Source organism: Sander lucioperca, chromosome 10 (genome assembly GCF_008315115.2).
Source record: "Sander lucioperca isolate FBNREF2018 chromosome 10, SLUC_FBN_1.2, whole genome shotgun sequence".
Lineage (NCBI taxonomy): Eukaryota > Metazoa > Chordata > Actinopteri > Perciformes > Percidae > Sander > Sander lucioperca.
In genome coordinates, this window is record NC_050182.1 from 37,704,548 (window position 1) to 37,728,399 (window position 23,852).

At 42.3% G+C, this 23,852-nt stretch overlaps 1 protein-coding gene across 3 annotated transcripts in view; it reads right to left on the reverse strand.

Moving 5' to 3' along the window:
• The window catches only part of ascc3 (activating signal cointegrator 1 complex subunit 3), a 208,505-nt gene that overhangs the window by 15,556 nt on the left and 169,097 nt on the right, over positions 1-23,852 (reverse strand). For all 3 annotated transcript variants that reach the window (XM_031278220.2, XM_031278219.2, XM_031278221.2), the window contains exons 28-36: positions 22,365-22,510; positions 20,047-20,167; positions 19,073-19,215; positions 12,850-12,987; positions 12,158-12,278; positions 10,694-10,826; positions 9,047-9,172; positions 2,254-2,365; positions 1,912-2,046 (exon numbers count right to left, since the gene is read on the reverse strand). In XM_031278220.2, coding sequence (XP_031134080.1) covers positions 1,912-2,046; positions 2,254-2,365; positions 9,047-9,172; positions 10,694-10,826; positions 12,158-12,278; positions 12,850-12,987; positions 19,073-19,215; positions 20,047-20,167; positions 22,365-22,510 — 1,175 coding nt within the window. The remainder of the gene's footprint in view (positions 1-1,911; positions 2,047-2,253; positions 2,366-9,046; positions 9,173-10,693; positions 10,827-12,157; positions 12,279-12,849; positions 12,988-19,072; positions 19,216-20,046; positions 20,168-22,364; positions 22,511-23,852) is intronic.

Consider the following 23,852-nt stretch of genomic DNA (forward strand, 5'->3'; position numbering starts at 1 on the left):
AACAAAAAAACAAAAGGAAACATTGCCAAAGTGTGTACTGGCTAAAAACATTTAACAACAAAATCAATATTTAGAGTATTGCATTAAAATAAGTGTAGTCTTATTTTTCATTTGCAATTACAATTATTGTTTTTGTTGTTTACAGACATTTCATATGGAAACAGTTTGTTCAGTTGCGTGACCCTTACTTAGCACAAATGGATCAGTGCATGCACAAAGTTGAATGATTTCCCATACCATGAGCAAAAGTAAAAGAAAAAGTACAAACTAAATTTGCAACCCCGACTGTCTAAACAAAGGTACAGTATCGTTTATGGAGTGCATGTGCTGAGTCCAACCCTAACTGGATGCATTTACTAGAAATCAAGGCAGGCTCAAATCTTACACAACAGGATCAGGTACTGTCTGCGTGTTCTCCCTCTCTGTACGCATTCGATTGCTGAATTTATTGTTGTGCATCCCTTAGATCAGGGGTCTTCAACGTTTTTTTAAGCCAAGGACCCCTTAACTGAAAGAGCGATGGAGCAGGGACCCCCTACAACATACTGTATACAGTATAAAATGAAGTTGCATAATAAACTGGTCTACTGGGTCTACAATAACGTTTAGGGTGGCCTAAAGCCTTTATACATACCTTTTTTGCATAGAATACTAATCTGTTAGCCTAATAATTGTTGGCATGGTTTTATCAATCATGTTTTAATGTTAAAACATACATGTGGCAAAGTCAATCCTTAGGATGAACTGTATCTGTGGATTGCCTTAGTGACCACCTAGGCCAGTAAGCAGTGGGGATTTATATTTGCTTATAATATGTTGTATGTTGTTGTTATGACTTTTTAATTTCTGAAAAAACTTGGAGGCCCCCCTGCATTGACTCTAAGGACCCCCTGTTGAAGATCCCTGCCTTAGATCATTTCTATCACTGGCCTGATAAGACAACAAAGTCTTGACTTAGCTAGCCTAGCCTACAAGGTCTGAATCTAGAATTGTGCATTGTATGCATTTTATCTACCAGCAGTTTTAGCTGCTTGAAATTACAGTGACTAGAACATTAAGCAGTCGTGGATTGGCTTCATCAAGACTCTGGGCTGGCGCAGACACAGCGGCACACTCACTTTGGTTTCAGTCACACAGGGGCTTGTGAGCACGATTGTTGGTTTCTGCATCAAGCCCAATGTGCACAGCTGATAATTACTCTGGCTGAAATTAGATTTCTTTGATAAGTAGCTGCTGTATGCCCAAGTGGATTAAAACCCGAAAGCCACAATGGTGACACAAGATTTACATTTATTTAAACCTCGACTTCAGACTAAACCACAAATGTAGTCTGATGTAGAGTCTTTTAACCAGACCTACATTAGGGCCAATGAGGTGCGAGAAAGGGAGAACTTGTTCGGATGCGTGTTCTGAGCTGCCAATAAATCAATGTCCATACATTAAATATATTTGAGTGCGGTGACCCATTTCTTTTTAATGACGGCATGCTCACTGTAGCACAGGTATATTTCAGTTTTGTCCATTTTCTTTCAGGTAAGTTTCATTCTGATTTCCAGTTAAACACTGATCAAACAATACCGCTGACAAGCCACGCTGACACGGAAAAAAGCTGTTTGCTTTCCCCGTTCCCACACACCTGTACCTGTGGCTGCTGATTACCTATATGCTTTTCCAGTGACAATGCTCCACCCAGTGATCAAACACAAAACTGCATATACATTCATGTCACCAAAGTGCTATATAAAACAAAACAAAGTTACATAATGGCTCCAACAACAAATATGTGACAAAGATATATATATATATATATCAGTATATATTTATAAAAAAAAAAGTTGTGACATTGATTAGCAAAATATAGTAAGTAGTGACATAACAACAGTAGCTGTATATAGACCGTGTGAAACTCACCGACAGAACGGAGAGCAGCTCATGGATGGGCAGCTCAGCCCTCAGTCGCTCTTTAAACGTGCGGATGGTCTGATGCTTCAAGTAGTAATAGGAGGAGATGCGACCATAAGTCAGTGGCTCAATGGTCTGATCATCCTGGAGCATGAATAGAAACAACAATTTGACAAACACAAACTTGATGGCATATTAAAGAATTTGTGTAATTTTTTTTTTAGAGAGAATGACTTAAAAATACTTGTACACACCAAACACACACACACACACACACACACACACACACACACACACACACACACACACACACACACACACACACACACACACACACACACACACACACACCTCTTTTATCTCTATGCAGTAAGAGCACTCCAGGTCCCGCAGGCTTCTCTCCACCAGGTTGGACAGGTATTTGTTAATGGACTCGTGGCTGATGTCTTCTAGGCTGTAATAACTAAACAACACAGGACAAAAGAGTGTGATTGCAAAACACAACAATGACTTTATGTATAATACAGAAGAAAGCCTGTTTAAGAAAAGACGAAGAAGAAACTTTCATGCAATCGTACAGTACAATGTAGTGGAATTCAATCTCTGCATTTAACCCATCCTAAGCATTAGGAGCAGTGGACAGCCACATACAGCGTTCCAGGAGCAACTTAGGATTCAGTGTCTACGCACAGTCTCGGTTCTGGAACCATACTGGATAGGGGTTGGACTCTTTTCTTCTCTGGAATTGCCCAGGGTGTGAGGCGCAGGGCGGGTGTGGGGATACTCACAAGCCCCCGGCTAAGCGCCGCTACGTTGGAGTTTACTCTGGTGGACGAGAGGGTCGCCTCCCTACGCCTGCGGGTTGTGGGGAGAACTCTGAATGTTGTTTGTGCATATGCACCAAACAAGAGTTCGGAGTATTTGGCCTTCTTGGAGACCTTGAATGGAGTCCTGTATGGGGCTTCAGTGGGGGACTCCATAGTTCTGCTGGGGGACTTCAACGCGCACGTGGGCAATGATGGAGATACATGGAGAGGCGTGATTGGGAGGAACGGCCTCCCTGATCTAAACCAGAGCGGTTATCTGTTGTTGGACTTCTGTGCTAGTCATGGATTGTCTATAACAAACACCATGTTTGAACATAGGGATGCTCATAAGTGTACCTGGTGCCAGAGCACCCTAGGCCGAAGGTCAATGATTGATTTTATAATCGTTTCATCTGATCTGAGGCCATATGTTTTGGACACTCGGGTGAAGAGAGGGGTGGAACTGTCAACCGATCTGGTGAACCATCTGGTGGTGAGTTGGGTCAGGGGGTGGGGGAAAACTCTGGACAGACCTGGTAAGCCCAAACGGGTAGTGCGGGTAAATAGAGAACGTCTGGAGGAGGCCCCTGTCCGACAGACTTTCAACTCACACCTCCGGCGGAGCTTTTCGTGCATCCCTGTGGAGGCTGGGGGCATTGAACCTGAGTGGACAATGTTCAAAGTTTCCACTGCTGAAGCTGCGGCGGGGAGCTGTGGTCTTAGGTGCCTCAACAGGCGGTAACCCACGAACACCGTGGTGGAGAGAAGACATGGAGAAGGACTTTCGGTCGGCACCAAGGTGCTTCTGGAAAACCGTTCGCCACCTCAGGAGGGGGAAGCGGGGAACCATCCAAGCTGTGTACAGTAAGGATGGGACGCTGTTGACCTCAACTGAAGAGGTAATAGGGCGGTGGAAGGAGCACTTTGAGGAACTCCTAAATCCAGCTAATATGCCCTCTATGGTAGAAGCAGAGCTGGAGGATGATGGGGGAGTGTCGTCAATTTCCCTGGTGGAAGAAGCTGAGGTAGTTAAACAACTCCACAGTGGCAAAGCCCCAGGGATTCGTCCAGAAACTTTAAAGCTCTGGGTGTGGAGGGGTTGTCTTGGTTGACACGCCTCTTCAACATTGCGTGGAAGGGTGTGTGCCAATTACAGGGGTATCACACTTCTCAGCCTCCCTGGTAAAGTCTACTCCAAGGTGCTGGAAAGGAGGGTTCGGCTGATAGTCGAACCTCGTGTTGAAGAGGAACAATGCGGTTTCCGTCCTGGTCGTGGAACAACGGATCAGATCTTCACTCTCGCAAGGATCCTGGAGGGAGCCTGGGAGTATGCCCAACCGGTCTACATGTGCTTTGTGGATCTGGAGAAGGCGTATGACTGGGTCCCCTGGGAGATACTGTGGGAGGTGCTGCGGGAGTATGGGGTGAGGGGGTCCCTCTCAGGGCCATCCAATCTCTGTACGACCAAAGCGAGAGCTGTGTCCGGGTTCTCGGCAGTAAGTCGGACTTGTTTCAGGTGAGGGTTGGCCTCCGCCAGGGCTGCGCTTTGTCACCAATCCTGTTTGTAGTATTTATGGACAGGATATCGAGGCGTAGTCGGGGTGGGGAGGGGTTGCAGTTCGGTGGGCTGGGGATCTCATCGCTGCTTTTTGCAGATGATGTGGTCCTGATGGCATCATCGGCTTGTGACCTTCAGCACTCTGGATCAGCAGTTCGCAGCCGAGTGTGAAGCAGCTGGGATGAGGATCAGCACCTCTAAATCTGAGGCCATGGTTCTCAGCAGGAAACCGATGGAGTGCCTTCTCCAGGTAGGGAATGAGTCCTTACCCCAAGTGAAGGAGTTTAAATACCTTGGGGTCTTGTTCGCGAGTGAGGGGACAATGGAGCGGGAGATTGGTCGGAGAATCGGCGCAGCGGGTGCGGTATTACATTGAATTTATCGCAACATTGTGATGGTTAGCCAGAAGGCAAAGCTCTCGATCTACCAGGTCAGTTTTCGTTCCTACCCTCACCTATGGTCATGAAGGCTGGGTCATGACCGAAAGAACGAGATCCAGGGTACAAGCAGCCGAAATGGGTTTCCTCAGGAGGGTGGCTGGCGTCTCCCTTAGAGATAAGGTGAGAAGCACAGTCATCCGTGAGGTCATCGCGTCGAAAGGAGCCAGTTGAGGTGGTTCGGCATCTGGTAAGGATGCCCCCTGGGCGCCTCTCGAGGGAGGTGTTCCAGGCACGTCCAGCTGGGAGGAGGCCTCGGGGAAGACCCAGGACTAGGTGGAGGGATTATATATCCAACCTGGCCTGGGAACGCCTCGGGATCCCCCAGTCGGAGCTGGTTAATGTGGCTTGGTAAAGGGAAGTTTGGGGTTCCCTGCTGGAGCTACTTACCCGCAACCCAATACCGGATAAGCGGACAAAGATGGATGGAGTGTTATGATGATTTACACACTGACCTGAAAGCGACAGTCTCAACTACATGAACTACTACTCGAACGATCAACCAAAACTAGGTCTGCCCTTTGCTGCTGAAGTAACTCTGCCAATGCAGAAATGACAGAATTGCTGAAGTGAAGTAGACAAAGACATGCATAAATCACTGCAGACTACCTGGATATTGTTAGAAACATGTACACATGAATATGAACAACCAGGTTTCCATGTAACATCATATCCCAGATATGATAAATTACAGGATAAGACCCAAAACCGAGATGAGATTGACTGAGGTTTTCTCTCCTCAATGATATTAACACTGATGATGGAACCTCATTAGGGCCTAATGGAAAACCCAGAAAACAATGTAAAATGGCTTGTCACTACTGTATCGACACAGCGTTGCTGGTTAGAATCTTGTACACACTGTTGTTGTGAAGAAAAGCCACAGCTGAAAGAAACATTGCCAGCCCTTGCCAGTAAATGATTCCCAGGTTAGACTGTTATTACCTGAAATAAGACAACCAATAGCCGGCCAAAATGGGTTCCATGCTCACTGCTCCGCACTGCTAAGTAAGAGTTACCACATGAGGCTCGGCAAAAATGTAATCAAAGACATTCTTTATTAGCTCCCAATGCCAATAATTGTGCATGTCAAATAAAAAGAATGGAAGAAACCAAGCACGGTTTCAATAAAGGTGGTAGAAACGGATTGCCAAAGATCCTAAAGATGTGTTTGCAAGGGTGAAAAAACCTGTGTAAATCTGTAATGTAAGTCAAGTAAAATTAGTCTTGGTTAAGTTGGAGAACTGCTTACAGAACATTACTGGTGGTTATGGGTGCTATTTGAGTGCCATCTGGTTGTTGTCTAGTGTCAGTGGATGAAGCTAATAAGTGGTCCTTTATAAATTGCTGTGTAAGTTGAAATGCAGTATTGGTGTGAGACCTTCCTTTTGTTTGTTTCAGGTGCAAGCTAAGATGAAATACATATGCAAGTCTTTAAACGACATCTGTTGTTACCAATTATTCTGACTTTGGAAACACTTGTACAGATGTGGGGTTTGGAGAATGGAAGGCTGCTAGCATTACTAAAATGTGTGATAAGTATGCAGGAGGTACATTCAAATACTTTCAACAATTAAAATAAGATGTTGATAATCTTGTTAAAGTATATAAAAATGCTTTATTTTCTTAATTTTTTTCCTCAGGTGTTTTTATAGGCTCTAGGGCTTAATGATTTGGCAGATATTGTGATTACCATTTGATTTGCGATTTTTCTTAGCTACATATTGCACCTTCTACAATCATGTTAAATAAAGTAATTAAAGATCCACTGAAAATAGGACATTTCTGGTCTGTGATATGTAACATTATTCCAGCATTTGTCTTATGAAAAAACAGTAAATATAATAATAAAAAGAGGAATAAAATTAAATCAAATGTTACACCAAACATTCAACTAAATGACTCACATTTAATTATTCGCAGTCTTCACGATTAGCTAATCTTTCAAATCGCAATTTCAATTTGAAAACGATTCATCGTTCAACCCTAATAGGCTCGGTCTTGTTTTGTTTTTTGGCTGCATGGAAGAAGGGTATGTAAAAAAACTATAAATGTTGAAGTACATGCACTTGCTGGGATAGCAGTTTATGTTCAATAATTGGTGTACTTCATTTGATCCAAAGTATATTCTGCTTCCATGACAAATAATGACAATGCTGATAAAATTGGTTATTACCCTGAGAGGCAGGGGGATCAACCACCTATGGCCATGAACAGAAAATGTTGATATCAAACAAAGAACTGTTGCCAAAACTGTTGAGCTTTAAGTTGTAGCGAAAAGTTAAAAAAAAGATGACTAGAAATAAGTCATTTAACAGCTGGAGGAGGAATACTAGATTAAGGTAATTTCACAGTTGTCTGCATAATGCATACAAACTTCTAAAAAAATTGCCCACTTCTCATATTACATTAAAACAAATGATACCTTCATGATTATCTTACAAAATAATTTACTGTGCAGTTGGAAGGAGGAAGGAGTAATCACAGGCTCACTTACGGGCCAGAAGCAGCAGTTGAGATGGCTGATGGTCAAATTTAATGTGTGTTTAATGTTAAGTATTTCTTTTATTCCCATCGCTCCACATGTTAACAGCATGCAGTTCTAAGCGTTGAATGTGTTTATTACTGAACATATTTTACACTGGTTGCAGCGCCTGTCTGATTAAGTCATGGCCATTAGCATCATCACCATTAGGCTCCTGATGGCACAGGGAGTCAGCCTGCAGACGTTTACGACACCCATGGGACCCTGTGTCTGTGTGTATTTGTGTGTGTGTTGTAGGAATCAAAGCCAGAAAGCAGTAGTGACAGATTAGCTGTTCAGATATAAAACACAGCTGCATGGAGATAATGGCGTCAGGGGATCTGCACATTCAGAGGCCAAATTTAAGACATGAAGCTGAATTTAAGATTGCCGATCTGTTAAAGAGCATGGCATAAAGAGCAAAATATGTTTGTCATACTGGAACCAAATCCAGTTTTGATGTAATGGAAGACGTGGGTCTAACATAGTGTCAACTGTCAAGTGCAAGTAATGTAATACAAAAAACACCATCAGTCCACTGTACATCTTATGGTATGAAAGTTGCTCCACTAATGTATAGTATTCTTTTTTTCCTTTGCTGTGTTTAATTTTAATGTCAACTATTAAAGAATCTACAGAATTGGTCCTATCCACTAATACAGTTGGAACAATTTGGAGGAGAACCCAGACAAACCCAGAACAAGCTGGAGGGAAAATGTATCCCATCTGACTAGCAATGGTTTGGGATAACCAATGTGGAGGTGAAGGAAGTAGCTAAGGAGATAAGAGTCTACTTTGTTAGCTTCAAAATTCAAAATCCTTTTTCAATCCCACAACAGGGAAATTCACACTGTTTCAGCAGCAAGGGATAGGGGAAAAAGTACAACACACTCTAAAGATAAACAAACAATGAATACATATGAGGAAAGAGAAGAAATAGTAAAATATGTTTACAGTATTGCAGTATTGCACAGCTTGTTACCATTGCGACCTGCACACTAAATAAGCAACAGAAAATGTATGGATGGGAATTAAATACAAATTTTAAGAGCCTGCAGATACTCCGATTATGTTCAGTATATAGACTGAAATGTCACAAATGATTAAATACAATTGTAGTACTATTATCACATGATTATACAGTACTAATTGTAATAATATGACTAGTAATAATACAACCACTAATAATCTTTGTAATCGTGGTAGTTACAGTAGTATTCATATCCTGGGTTTCAGTAGTGTTCGTGAGTTTCAAACTATTTTTGAGGCTTTTTGCTATTTCAGCTTATGGCAAGAGACAGTACCGTTTGGAGAGATACAGAAGAGGAATGATATCAAATATTATGATTTATTTACATGGTCCATACCAGCCAAAAGATGACCATGAATGCTGTCTGAGGCTTTCCACCAATCCGAGGCCCGCTGCGTTGAGGAGTAAACCTCTACATATGGGCGCCCGCTCTACCAACTGAGCTATCCGGGTGCCCCAGACATTGAATATTGACCTTAAATCCCAGCTTGAATCCAAAATGATGAGCATCAGGATTGACAGACCTGTATTGGTACAATCCTACTGCTACGCCTGAGCCAGGGACTGAATGGTAAATGTGGGATGACAGCCGTGCAAATACCAACAGGCTGGAATGTTCTGGAATGGTCTCTGTCTACACAGCAGATGTTTGACCGAAGAACATGGCACTCCTCGAACCATGTTGTGGGAGTAGGCCAAGAATGTGCGCATGTGCGTTTGCTTTGGTTTTGAACTGCATGATTTGAAGCAGTTGGTTATGATATGTGGTGTGAGCAGGTTTTTCCTAACCTGGGGTTCATCACCAGCCGCCTGAAGAAGTACGTCCAGGTGATGTAGTCCATTGCATCCTGTTTGGACGAGATGGTTCCTGCAGCAATCTCAGCATTCAGATGGTCGGACAGCACAGTGAGGAGGCTGGGGATATAACACACAATCACATCCAAAATCATTCCGATTAAGCGGTCGAGTTGGATTTTGAACCTCAATACTTTTTTTTTTTGTACAAACAGAAATAAGTTTGTGCCACCAAGTAGATTAGCTGGTTAATTGATTAGTTGATCAACAAGCAAATTCTTTGCCAACAATTCCGATTACCAACTAATTGTTTAATTCAATCTCAATTTGTAAAGTAACCACATACTTTGACTTAGTGTCAAATAATTGTAGTGGAGTAAAAAGTGCCCTATCCCTCTGAATTGTAGTGGGGTAGAATTATTAAATAGCATGAGAAGAAAATATTCAAGTGAAGTGCAAAGTACCTTAAAGTTGTACTTAAGTGCAGTACTTCAGTAAATGTACTTAGTTACATTCCACCACTGAGTATGTACTAATAATAAAGCACTCCTTACTTAACACCTAGGGATGAAGTACTGTAGATGAAGATGTAGATGAACTCATTTATAGAAGCTGAGACACACACACAAACACACACACACACACACACACACACACACACACACACACACACACACACACTCTCTAACATGAAAAAGACATGTTTCACCCTCACATTTTTCTGCGACACAAACATTTTTAGGTAAGTTTTCTCAAGAACTAGCAAATTCTGGTTCTGAAATGAAATCTGTCACAAGGTTACAGGCAATTTTGTGGAAAAGGAAATCAGTTATGTTATGGTGGAAATTTAGTATCTTCAAACTCACCATTGTCATCCCATATTTCTTCATTCAATTTTAATTATATTACTCAAATTTAGTCATTGTATTCATTTTGTTACTCTAGTACTGCATCACTTAACACGTGGCTCTACATGGGCCACGGATCTCTGAGCCAGCACAGCTTCCTGTTAATGCACTGTTGTGCTTCTGTACCGTTATTTCTTATTACACTGACAATGTCAGGTCAACCATATGTTATGCTGCGACAGTTACATTAAATGCAACCATTAAAAACAACCTGCCTCCCAGTTTGTTGTGGTCCAGTCCACTCTTAGTATCACCATCAGGTATGATGCCTATCAGGCACATCTCACCAACTACTGATGCTGTTTGGTCATCTGTGAATGATACTGGGACATTGTCCCCATCCTGTGATACTTATGGCTCTTTAGCGTGCTACAACTGGCTTTGCAAATTTTGCACTCAACCCATTCAGCCTTTTAATTTGTATGTATATATTTGTTCTTCTGTATTTATTGTTTATTAGGCACCTTTCCCCAAGGCAAATTCCACATAAGTGTACTTGTGGCAATGAAACCTTTTCTGATTCAGATTCACTTTAAGGACGAGCCATTTTTCTTCACTTCTGCCACAGCTTTTATTATGGGTAACAGTGTGACAGTGGATACTATCTTGTTCATACAGGAACTATAGATGCACAGATTTAGAACTTGTTCTATGTACAGCCCCTGGTCTTTGACATACCAGACAGTGATGAAAGGAATCTTAATAACCAAGACAGCAGACGTGCGACTGTTACCTGGACTCAACAGGGAAAGGCTCATAGAGGAACTTCTTGTAGAAATCCTTTTTGATGTCATGAACGAGGATAACCGCTTTGCCCTGGTCATCAAACTGAGGCCGACCTGCTCGCCCCATCATCTGCAGAACATCTACACATACAGCACAGACATTACAGTAGACTGCTTTCCATCCCATGTTCCACTATTCTTTAAATAAGCTGCAATGAAAAAATATTCTTTGTAGTCATTTTGTTGTCTATTCCAGGACTTACTTTAGAATTTCCCAAAGCGTAAAGCTTTAGTGCGTAACTTTTTGATATTAATGAACGTCCGTTACATTCAAGCCATTGCCAAATGAGTTGCTACAAAGCTAATTAAGACTATCAGCTCCACACAACTCTCTCTGGATTTCTCAGTATGGCTATGTTCAGAAGATTGTGTCGTCCGGTGACTTTCCCGCGCAGAAACTCAAGTGAAGATAATGACCTCTTCTGAAGAGTCCATCATGTTTTTTTTTTTAATCCTCCGTGTCCTCCTTGGCTACTAGCAACTGTGTGGAGGAGGGGTGCGCGATCACGGAAGGCTTATATCATGTGGACGTGCCGACAGTTTTGTTGTCATTACTCAGAATTCCTCATGGGGGGGCCACAGAAACTCTATAGCTTTAATCGCAACTGTTTGAAATTGAGAATATTACCCTCAGTCTGTTCCCAAGGTATAGATAAATGTGATTCATCAAATGGTGTAAAATAATGTAAATGTAATGTCAAAGTGACATACAGTGGTTGTGATGGCAAACATAGGAATTATCCCTTAAAGTTTGGTTTAGGGATAATTCATTACACTAGTGCAGTGCATGTTTGGAGCGCGTGCCTGTTCAAAAAGGGCCGACGGCTTGGTTCCCAGTATTTCTTTTCTAACTATGAGCGCGCTTCAATCAGTCGTGGCTCTGCCGGGGCTCATCTAGAGATTCGGCGTGTCCCCTTTTTTTCGTCAAGCCGTCACACAACCAGGTAGTGATGTGCCCCGGCCCTGGGCGAGAGAAGGAGGGAGCCGGGCTCAGCCTTAAACAGCGTGCAGAACGGCCGGAGAAATGTACGCAACCGCCGGCAACAAAACAACATGCTGGAGAGCCCAAGAACTCACTCTCGCGTTCATCTAACATCTGTCTGTGTACGATTGTATTTGCATGTAGGGTAGACAGCAATCAGTTTTTGGTGGATGACCACTTTTTGGCATATGACACCGGTAGCCGGTGAACCGCAATCAATGAGCCTTCACGTTTTAGGGATGTAGCAACTCCCTGCCTCCACTGCTGTACTGCCCATGTGTGGAGACACACACACACAGAGATATCCCAAGTTATAGATAGATTGGTTCCTCTACACAATTATAATGTAAACATGTCTTCTGTTATGGTAAATTAAAACAAACTGCACACTATGGGCCAATTAGAAAATACCTATTGGACAGGAATGTACCTGTAATGGGGTAGTCCACGTAGCGCCTGGATTTGCCGTCATAGTATTCAGTTCCCTTAACGACCACCAGGTGAGCAGGAAAGTTCACGCCCCACGCCAGAGTACTGGTGGCAATCAAAACCTGAGAAAAGACATGATAGCTTACTGGACTCATACAATATAAGAGGGAACTTGACACAAGTTTAATAAATGAAAAAATATACAAGAAATGAAATGCATACAGAGTGAAAGTAAGTTTAAAAAAATATAGTATGAGTAGGGCTGGGTATCGTTCAAAAATATTCGATACCGGTACTGTGACTGTGACTTTGATACCGGTTCCTGAATTTTTTCAAGGCTAATTTTACAAAACAAACAGAAATTACAACATTACACATTCTGGCACACATCTTTTTATTTATTTTTCACCTCCTACTACGTGAGTCCGTCACTGTGCGTAAGTATGAGCAGTGTTGAGGAAAACATGGGAATATACTGTATATGCAGTCTACCTATCACATCCATAATAGTTCAATCATCATTCAATCATTCCCTAGCTTTAAACTGACAACCAGCATAGCACTGATCATTTCTGCAATAAAATGTCATCAATCACATTGCACAACACTTGTATCAAGGCTAACTAACGTTGTTTAGGGGTATGTCAAGCAGTCAGTTGTAGTGTTTAAGTAGTGTACAGTAGGAGGTCGTACCTGGATCTTACAGTTGACAAACAGCTCCTCCACAGTCTTTCTGTCTCTCTCATGCAGGCCTGCGTGATGCATGCCGATCCCAAAGGCCAGTGTTAGCTTCAGGTTGGAATCTCTTACTGTGGCGATGATAGACTCTATCTATAGACAAACCAGAGCACAGACAATGACGGATCAGGACAGACACAAATCCAAATACAAACTGACCGAGAGGTGCCATATACAATGACGCAGCTGAGGGCTGACCTGCCAAATCACAACACTCTGAACTATACCAAGTATGTGAAGACTGTCCCTAGTTTCATGGCGATATGCACTGACAGAAAGATGCAAAGTCGGAGGTTAAAAGTCGGAAAAGGTGATGTTACTTAAAGGAATAGGCTTTCCATTTTGAGAAACATGTTTGCTTTCTTGCCGAGAGTAAGATAAAAACATTGATACCACTTTTATGGCACTGTACTGTAAAAATGAAGCTAAGGCCAGCTTAGCTTAGCATAAAGACTGGAAAGCAGAGTGTCTGACGTTACTCTGTGGTTGAAATTCATGGTTGTATGAGTTGAAAATACATCGGAGAAAAAACAAAAGGTAAGAGCAGGGATTTATAAGCTTGGACGATGACAAGGTGAAACTGTTGAAATGTATGTAAGCCTACCTAACCGATAAGACTGACTGACATCTGTCGTCGTTTCCAAAGGTCTCAGTTTGTGCCCGTCCAGACTATAAAGCAACTCCAGAGTTTCCAAACAAAACGGGGGCAGCAGTGTTTTCAAACATCTCTGTTTTAGGGGCTTGGAAACACCGGAGTGGTGTAGACGTGAGGCGTAAATGTAGCAAAAGATTTTCTTTTAAAAAAAGTAGCATTGTAGATGTAGCCTCAGTCACTCAGTGACAGACTTTTGCGTTTATAGGGCTGGCCCCACATTGCTGCGGTCTAGCCAAAAAGTGTAACCAGTGCGTTGCCAGAGTAAACAGAGACAGCGCCAGTGGAACAGAGCTGCAGGAGTAAACAGAGACGCTTGGCTTCTGTTCTGTTATTTGTGTTCTTTGTTCTATCATACACACAAAATCTGTATTGTAAATATGTATTTTTTCACAAGCATTCAGCTCAGCAGCTCAGAGAGGAACGAATGAGAGACTCAATACTAAACAAAAAATACCCCCCCCTTCCAAAATTGGATGTGTCTAAATCAAATATTCAAACGACTTTGTACAATGCATCTTCAACATATTCCAACTAATTAACTGAAAAAATACAACGTGAGGTAATAAGTAAGAGAATGGAAGGGGAAAGTGAAAATCCATCCTGAGAGAAGAGAGCCGGGGGTTTTCGGGCAGCAGTAGAGAAAGAAAGAGCTGTCAGGGCAGAGAGGGGATATGAGGCAGTGGGTGACCCCCGGTGAGAGTTAAGCAGCCATCGGAAAAGCCTGTCAGTCAAACAGCAGGGAGCTGAGCTGCTACACGGGCCAGCGCAGAGAAGCAGCAGGCAGCAGCATATGTCAGCGGAACACACACAGAGGCTGGGGACGCTGTGCACACACACATATAGAAACTGGGCCTATGTAATAAGACAGTACATATTTGCATTGAGACAGTGTATGTGCAGGGTTTGGAAGAAAAAAAATCAGGTCTTTGTATTCATATTTGAATCCATACGTATCGTAACATTTTTAAACTTAAATATACCATTGAATTAATAATATTACTACGTGTATAGTAAACAGAGAAGGGGATGATTGAAATTGTCAGGAAGTGATTTTTCCTTAAGCCTGTTGCTCTTTCTCTGCCAAATTTGAGGAAATATTAGGAATACTTTCCTCTAGAAGATCATCCTGTATGGAGCTATACAACAATTCCTTGTCGCTGTCACACTGCGTGCTCATGGGAAGTTGGGTCTCTGCAAATTAGAGAGTATGGTCTAGACCTGCTCTATATGAAAAGTGTCTTGAGATAACTTCTGTAATGATTTGACACTATATAAATATAATTTACTTAAACTGAATTTAGACGGATTGAACCATAGTTATTCTGGGAAAATAGTCACCATCAACAACTATGTTGTTAGCTTCTAACGACTGTTTATTTAAATGCACTTTCTGAAAGCCTCGACTAGATGCATTGTTCATTACACCCCATAACACAAAGTTGTCCTGACGCAACAGGAAAGTCCAATATTTCATGCGCCAAGTTGACATATTGGCTCGAGGATGGCACAAGATTTCATGGAGTGTCCAAAATAGAAAGAGTTCATCCATTGGTGAGCATGAACATGAGCTCAGTTTTCATGGCACACTTTAGTACCAGTGGTAAACCTGCCTTCATGGTGGAGTTACAGGAAAAGTTACAGGGTTACCACAATCATGAGATATTATGAGATTGTCAGTCACTGACCAAAATGTTTGAGGTACAGACAGACTGTATAACCAACCAACCCACCAACCACATTGCTATTCTTACGCCTTGTTCTCACACAAACACAGACACACAGACACACACACACACACACACACACACACACACACACACACACACACAGAAATGAACCTATAGCTTCCACTGATTGGTTACGGTCTGAGTGAAACACCAACAAAGTACTTTACTGCCCATTAGTTTTTAGCTTGCATACAGAATAGCTCATTGCTCTGTACTGTATTTACACTGCAATATGTGTTGTTTAAACTATAATATAACAAATGATATGGTGGTCCCATAGGTATGTGCTCTTGGTCCAAGTGTGGGTGGGTCCTATTTTGCAGACTCATTCCAAAGGAAATCAAGAAGAGCCATTTGTTAGTGCTCCAACACGTCAGAGGTAAGGTTGTTTATCTTTTTTTGTTTCTCAGATACCGGTGCTAAAACAATACTTTTAAAACTGTGCCAGTGCTTAAACCGTGCCTGACCCAATACTTAAAAAAAAAGAAGAGCACAAAACAACAGTTGGCAACATTAAAGAATGGCTTTTTTTATTGCGAAGGCCATTTGTTCAAATTTAAATACGTTATTTAAAATGTAATAACAATAACTTATTTCACCAGTCAATTGCTGTTAAAAAAACTAAAAGAAGAACCACTAGATGGCAGAATGGTACTTTACACTAACGGCTTGAGTTTCTCAAGGTGCTCTTGAATGCACCATGAGCTTACGAGGTGCAAGTGAAAGCACGATTAAGTACAAGCTTGGGGGTAAGCCTCTCCTCATAACACATAGCTCCTATGGCGCCATTTTGATGCTAACAAGCACTCACCCACCGTTAGCATTCCATTGACTGCCATTCATTTTGATGTCACTTTGACAGCAAATAACTTTACATCTGAAGCGTTTAAAGACTTTATTTGTCCATTGTTTATTTCTAAAGAAACATGACAATGTATAAAAGGCTCCATTACCTTGTATCTCACGTTATGGCTCCATTTTCTTATAAAAATAGGCTAAAGATTGTGTCATAACCACGCGACTTACTCTCGCATAGTAGAGGAATTACCGTATAGTACAGGAGAAGCTCGCAGGCAGTTTCGACTTAGATTAGCTGTTTAAGTTTAATTACTAATGTTAACTAGCATTTTAGTTACTAGTTATCTCCTTACATATACCTACGCTCTCCGTCTCTGCAAGATTCGGAATGATTGAGATTTCTCTTGGCACAGCTACCAGAAGACTTACAACTTTCAGACAGGTTGCTCACGTCACATCTACGTCTTTGAGCTCAGTTGGAGGCTGAGCAGTAACGCTCAGCGCTCACCGTAAAAGTGCTTCTAATATCCTTCACTGGTCTCCGTCCAGAGCAACGGGACCTGTTGGTCCATTATATACTGTCTATGATTAAGTACCATCTGTTTGTTCTACAACGGTCATGGTGTTTTAAAGTGCAGCTAGGCTACTCTGTGTCTTTAGCTGCAAACTGTTGTATGTCCCGGTGTTTGAATCCTTTCTATTAAAATACAGCAACATGTTAGAACGTTTAGCATTCTGCATTTTGACCATGTTTAAGCCAGCTACTTGCTAATGGTAGGCTAACGTTACCTGCTGACAAGTGTAGTTTTAACTAGCTCCACGTGCAGTGATGCTTCTATTGCCTGTAACGTCCATTTCATAGTACCAGAGAGCAGCGCAGGCATTTAAGTGGCAGCAAAATGAGGCACCGAAATCTGTGTTGTCATTGGGTACATTATGGCAAGGTTTCAATACCCAACCCTAAACAGATCACCTTAAAAGTTAAAAATAATCATGTTGAAACTTGCTCAACTCACTAGCGTCATACTGCTGGACGCCTTTTGAGCCCAAGTATTGGCAGCCGGTGGCAGCATGTGAATTGAGGTTAAATTTACAATATCTAGCATGCTATCAATTCTCCAGTCTTTTGATTGTGTATGTCAGAACAGGAGATTATGCACTGCTGCTAACTGGGCAAATTAATGCAACAGTAGACAAGAATGAAAGTTAAATGTAAACTATAGTATACATTAAGTAACTAGGTTCAAATGGTGCTATGTGTCTGACAGAGATGAGACTACAAATCCCTCCTCTGTAATTACAGTACAGTCCATGCTCTATCGGGCCTGGATATCCAAGTGTTGTAATAATATTAGCATACTTTTTCAAATGTTAACCCAGAGGAGTCATTTGCTCCCATCTTGAACTGATCCTAAGTTATGCACAGACAATATAATGGAGGATGACACAGGCTTTTCCGGCACAAGTTGGGTTGAATTCCATCTGTAATTACACTTAAACCCGCACTTACACAGAGAAATGGAGCATCAGCACAATTCAGCAAGAGCGGGGAGAGAGAGCAAAAGAAAAGGACATCTATGGAAATACAAATTAGAAGTGGATAGAAGGAAATGCATAAGAACGACGGACACATCTGCTAATATTTGCACCAAGTGTTCTCTACATTAATGGCTCTAGCAAAGTCACTGAATGTGATGTTGTTGCCCACAGAGCTTATAACCTGCCTACATGAGCTACATGTCAGTCCCTCCAGGAATTTGCGATCGCAACTATTCACACAAATTCAACCAATCTCTGTGAATTTGGTGCGACCCCACAACTTCCCTGCAAATACTGACCAATCACCGGAGCTTCCCGCGACTTCCACCACTGATCAAGCGTCAGTATTTGCCGAGGTGGCGTTGGCGCCAAATTCATTTTCTTTTTTCTGGTATGAAGATGAGACGTGTGTGACTCCAACAGCTCACATTTACCAACAAAGTGGTCAGCGAAAGATCGCACAGAACAATCAAGACCGTCCTGCCAACTCGTACATTCGTACGTCAAAGTACGCGGTTACGATTTTTCACTCTAAAGTCGCTAGAAACTGCTGCTGTTTCAATCCTGTCTGCTCTCTGCAGCACACGGGGCTTCCGCTCAGTTCTCCCTGAGACTGAAACATGCACACACGCACGCCTTCAATTGTTCATTCAATTGTAAATTATTATTTTGGGTTATAAATCTACAAGCTATTTTCATATTATACCAGCATTTGCAGCATCCTGAGCCTTTTTGGTAAGGTTACTTTTAACACTGAGCCCAGAGTAGTGTTATTCTCCCTGAAACAAGTTTCCTTTTATTTTTAAAGAAAAATAATCACATCTTTTTTTGGCAATTTTCACTGTGCAAAAAAAAATATTATATTATATATAAAGTATTGAAAACAAATACAGAAGAAGACATTGCAAATTTTATCGCAATTTTTTTTACAAAAGCTCCCGCAAAATAAGGCATTTTGGGCCGCAACAATCTGAAAAAAAGGTTGCGAAATCCTGGAGGGACTGATATGTAAGGACAAAGTCAGGCAATCAGTACTGACCCACATGATGCTTATGGTTTATCACGTTTTCAAATCTACTGTCTTCTGTTTTACTTGTGTAACTACAGTGATTGTGTGTGATTCTCAAAACTTGGATGACCTACTCTCAATACTGTGCCTGGGGGTAACCTCTAGCTCACCCAGTAGTGAGTGTGCGCCCCATGTATGCTGAGCCCTTGGCAGCAGCCTTGCTGCATGTCCCCCCCTCCTCCCCCCCTTTCTCTCCCCTTTCCTGTCTTTAAGCTATCCTATTAATTAAAGGCCATTAAAGACAAAAAAAACTATCTTTAAAAAATAAAAAAATAAATACTGTGTCTGAGCATGTAGACACAGACGTTAGACTGAATCTGCTGCTTCTGCTCTGCTAACATGCTGCTCACGCTAGGCCTCTTGTGTACGTGCAGTGTTAGCGTACAGTACCTCTCTCTCGTCCTGGTGCAGCCACTGTTTGGGGTTGTCCTCTGTGGCCAGGAAGGCGATGAGGTCCAGGGCGGTCAGTCGAGTTTGCCGTCGTGATGAGACAAAAATCAGCACTGGCTTGGCTGGGGAGTGGCTGCGTATCGCTGTAAAGATGTATATACAAGTTTCACATACCATGTATTGACTATTTATTACTGCTCCAGGAACTGTTTTAGAATTATTTTGGGTGCTTTGATTGCCAGTGTTTCAAACTGCCTTTTCTCGTGGCAGCAGCACACGTGCAGACATTTAAAAGGTAAGGCTGGTGTTGTTGTTGTTTTTTTTTGTGGGCATTTTAGCCTTTAATAGACAGGATAGCTGTAGACAGGAAAGGGGAGAGAGAGGGGGAAGATATGCAGCAAATGGCCACAGGTCTGACTTGAACCCTAAGCCTCTGCACATGGGCGCCCGCTCCACTAAGTGAGCTCCCCAGGCGCCCGTGTTCTTTTATATATTTTTCTTTCTGGCAACAGATCCCATGAAAAGTTAGTCTGTCTTTCAATACTTTCTGACTTCCATACCTTGTCTGTGCTACTCAGCCCCAAGCCCAGTAGCTCCTTGGTTTAGTCAGCAAAAGCTGAAGATGGATCACAATGTAGTATAGACTCAAATTCAGAAAATCTGAACATGTGGAATGTGAGGTTTACCACTGGATATCTTTGGATTTCTGGTCTTAAAAAAAAGTTTCCTGCTTCATAATCTATCTGAAATACACACCAGGACAGCATTTTGTATTAATATTACGTTAGCATAACACAAAAGATGAAATAGCTCTCAAAAAGATTGAATAGTTTTTGTACAGCACTGTAAAGTTGCAGCAGTAACTTTACCTACAGCCAGCTGCATGAAAGGCCACCAACAAATCAAATGGACATATGTATAAATGTGCACAAGGCATGAGTAAATCATGAGTGTACATGGATGTGGAGTTGTACCTTGGAAGGTAGGCTTGTTCATGCTGGCCATGCGGGGGCAGTAGTGTTGCCCTGGGAAACCATGGATGTGAACTTCCAGCGGTACAGGGCGAACAGACGGACGGAAGTTAAACAAACCCACCTGTTACACAGAGAAGAGGGGAGGGGGAGGGTAGAGAAGAAAAAAGAGAAGAGATTTAATGTGAGCAGGTGGCAACGTGAAGCCCCATCTGGCTGTAATGTAAACTGTCTGTCACTGTCACTGAGGCCCAGTGCTGTGTTATGTTCAACCTTTGATGGGTCTTCTGTGTTTATTGTGTGATAAGGGGATATGTTGCAGTGTGTGAACAGAATTAAACCCAAAGTGTGTTATAGGATGTTGTAAAGAGTATGGTGCATTACTTGGTGTGTATTGTGTTAAGGGCTGCTGCATGTCTACAGACATCTTTAAAGCCTGGCTAATGGATTGGGCGGCTATAAATCTAGCAGCTCAGACCCAACAGCAGCCAGCCAGTCAGATATATGGATGGCAGACAGCCAAAGCGGGTTGCTAACACGGTCTCTCTACAGATCTGGCAGCAAAGCGAAAGTCAAGCCACAGTATTTGGAAATGTGTCTGACCATTAGGGCTGAGTATCGAATTCAATACTTTTCAGGCACCGACCGATTTGGCTTCTTAGTGTCGAAAAATGCCTTGTCATTCAAAACCAAATTTCAATACCTCTCATCAGCGTCAGTGAGCCAATAAGCATGCAGCATTCTTCTACCAAGATCTAATAATGCTGCTGATTGGCTGTCTAACGCTACACGCCAAAGAGACACGCAGGAAAAACTCTGCGTTACGCACAGAGACGGGACTCAGTAGTAGGAGCTGAAAAATAAATAAAAGATTTGTGCCGTGATGTTGTAATTTCTTATTGTTAAAATGGATTTTATAAAATTGGTATCGAAAAAAGTATCAGTTTCAGATAAAAAAAAAGCTTCTCATCAGAGAAAAAAATTGAGGAAAATAAACAAATCTTTAACACATTTTAAACATATTTGGACCTGGAAATAGTGAAATTTATACATATATTAACAGTGAATATAGACAGTTTTAATCCTAAAATACGAGTCTATTTGCTTGTTTAAGACCGACGCAGTTGTCAATTTCCCGTCCAGCGCCCACGTCGTTTAAATAGCAAATGCACCTGCGCCCATCTGTGCGCCCATGGGCGTGCTGGTCTTACAGGGAGGTGTGTTCAGGTGCATTCTTGGCGTATTGCTATCTTGAGGAAGTGGGAAGTGACTAGCCATTGACCAACAAAAACCTGGTCTAAAGTCAATAACGCAGCATTTCATTGTTATTTTGACGCCTGCTTCACCTCGTGGAGTTGTGGGGGAATAGTGCTCGTGCCATATATGATCTGCTCACGTGCTTTCACTTCACGCACAAGCAGATCAGTTTCTACTCCTGAAAATCTCTCCTTCCCTTGCGCCAAGGTTCAAACGCGCCTGGCTTTTAGAGGGAATGGGAGATGACACTCTGATTGGTTTATAGCATGTTACGCCCAACACACACCTATGATTAATGAAGACACTAAGTACAACCCTTTTGAACCATGCGCCTGACCTTTTTTTCCGCCGTTAACCTAGCAAAAGTGGATTTGTACACTCGCTAAACGCATCTGCCCCAGACGCTTCACGCCGTGCGCTTAGATCGTTAAAATAGGGCCCTAAGAGTGTCGTTGGAACCAGCAATACCTAGCATACACTGTTGAGAACAGACAATTTAAAAACAATGTAACAATAATCTGCTGCTGATGATGCATATTCTTTTGGGAAACTCAGATGGAGGTGTGTAAACTATCAAATTGACCTTCAGCATAAAAACACATCAGTCAAATCATTTCAAGTCTTCTTTGTATCGTTTTGATGCTATTCTCTGCTTCAAGCTCATCCATCCGCATCACTGCAGTCATTCCTGATGATTAGAACGTCATGGCATCCAGACACAGATGATTATAGAGCTAAACTACCACATTAACTCAAGGCCAAAAGGATCTGTTTGCTATTATTTTATACATTCAATCAGATATGAAGAGGCAGGCAACAGATGAACCATGAAAATACAGAACGAGACAAAGACTGGGTTTTGTGGCTGGCTTCGCTGCAGCAGTGTTCTTGGTACACAAAGCCAATCTCAGTATTCCTCAAACACAGGAGCCTATGAACATGATCCCTGCAGCTAACGGAAGAACAAGGAGTCAGAAGGTAACAAGAATGTACTGACAACGTATTATTAAGCCTGGTACTACAAATAGTACTGCTTTATGTTTTTGGTGCCATGGGTATCTGACCTGTCCGATTCCCAGCCAGTCGGCGAGGTCTCGAGCATTGGCCAGAGCTGTGGACAGACCGACGACTCGGACACTCCTAGAAGTGTGAGAGGAGATGAAGTTGGTCCTGGACACAATGACCTCCAACACTGGACCTCTGTCCTCACCTGCAAACAGACACAATGGTACAGTCAAATCAGAATGTTTATGTAAAAAAAGTTACATTTTAGTGCCTTTACACTGGTATGGATTCGGAAACATTAGCCTTTGATAGACAGTAACATGCATAATAATTTTGGATATATTTGGTATAGTCTGGCGTTGCCAGACCTTCCTCCACAGCGCTGTGGAAGAGGGTCTGGCTAGTCCACACAGCATTCCGGGATGGGAGAAAAACGTGCTCTGGTTTACTGGCATTTCTTTAAACCAATCACAATCGTCTGAGCGCCAGACGGAGCAATGGTGCCTCTGCAAAATAGCCTATAACTCAGGCGGCGCAGTGGTGCAGTGGTTACCACTGTTGCCTCACAGCAAGAGGGTTCTGTAGAAAGAAAATGAATTACCTAACAGTTACGGGGCCCTATTTTAAAGTGCTCATATTATGCTCATTTTCAGGTTCATAATTGTATTTTGAGGTTGTACCAGAATAGGTTTACATGGTTTAATTTTCAAAAAACACCATATTTTTGTTCTACTGCACATTGCTGCAGCTCCTCATTTCACATGCTGTCAGGTTTCTGTTTTAGCTACAGACTGAGACCTCGCAACTTCTGTAACATCTCTGTTGTCAGTCGCACATGCGCAGTAGCTAGCTAAGGATTACATGAGCTAGCTCCAACTTCGGCCTGTACAAGGCAGGATTAGCCGGGAGACTTCTTCTAAACTAGGGCACACTTCCAACTTTGTTTAGAATACCTGCAGAACAGGGACATGTAAGCAGTTCTATACAATTTATTTTGTAGATTAGGGTGAATTTGTGTGTGTTGTAGCAGTGTTTTGCCCTTGAGAACGAGCTAGCATGCTAACGGTTAGCCCCCTAGGCCCCTCGTCTCGGCTAGTGACGTAGAAAGCCGTGCAGATTCTGAACAGCTCACCCTGAGACTGAAGGCAGCACACATTCAGAAACCGTATCTCACTCAAAACAGCATGGATGTTTTTTTTTCCAAGTTTGTATACGTGTGGAAGCACCAGAGACACAAAATAACACCCCAAATCCCAGAAAAAGTGATTTTTTCATAATATGGGCACTTTAACGATCTAAGCGCACGGCGTGAAGCGCCTGGTGCAGGTGCGTTTAGGGTGTGTACGAATCCACTTTGCTAGTTTAACGGTGGAAAAAAGGGTCCGTGTGCCAGGTGCATGGATCAAAAGGGTTGTACTTAGTGTCTTCATTAATCATAGGTGTGTTTTGGGCGTAACATGCAATAAACCAATCAGTGCCATCTCCCATTCCCTGTCTCCTTTTCTCTTGCAGCATCTCATCCATTCGTGCACTAATACATACGTGCA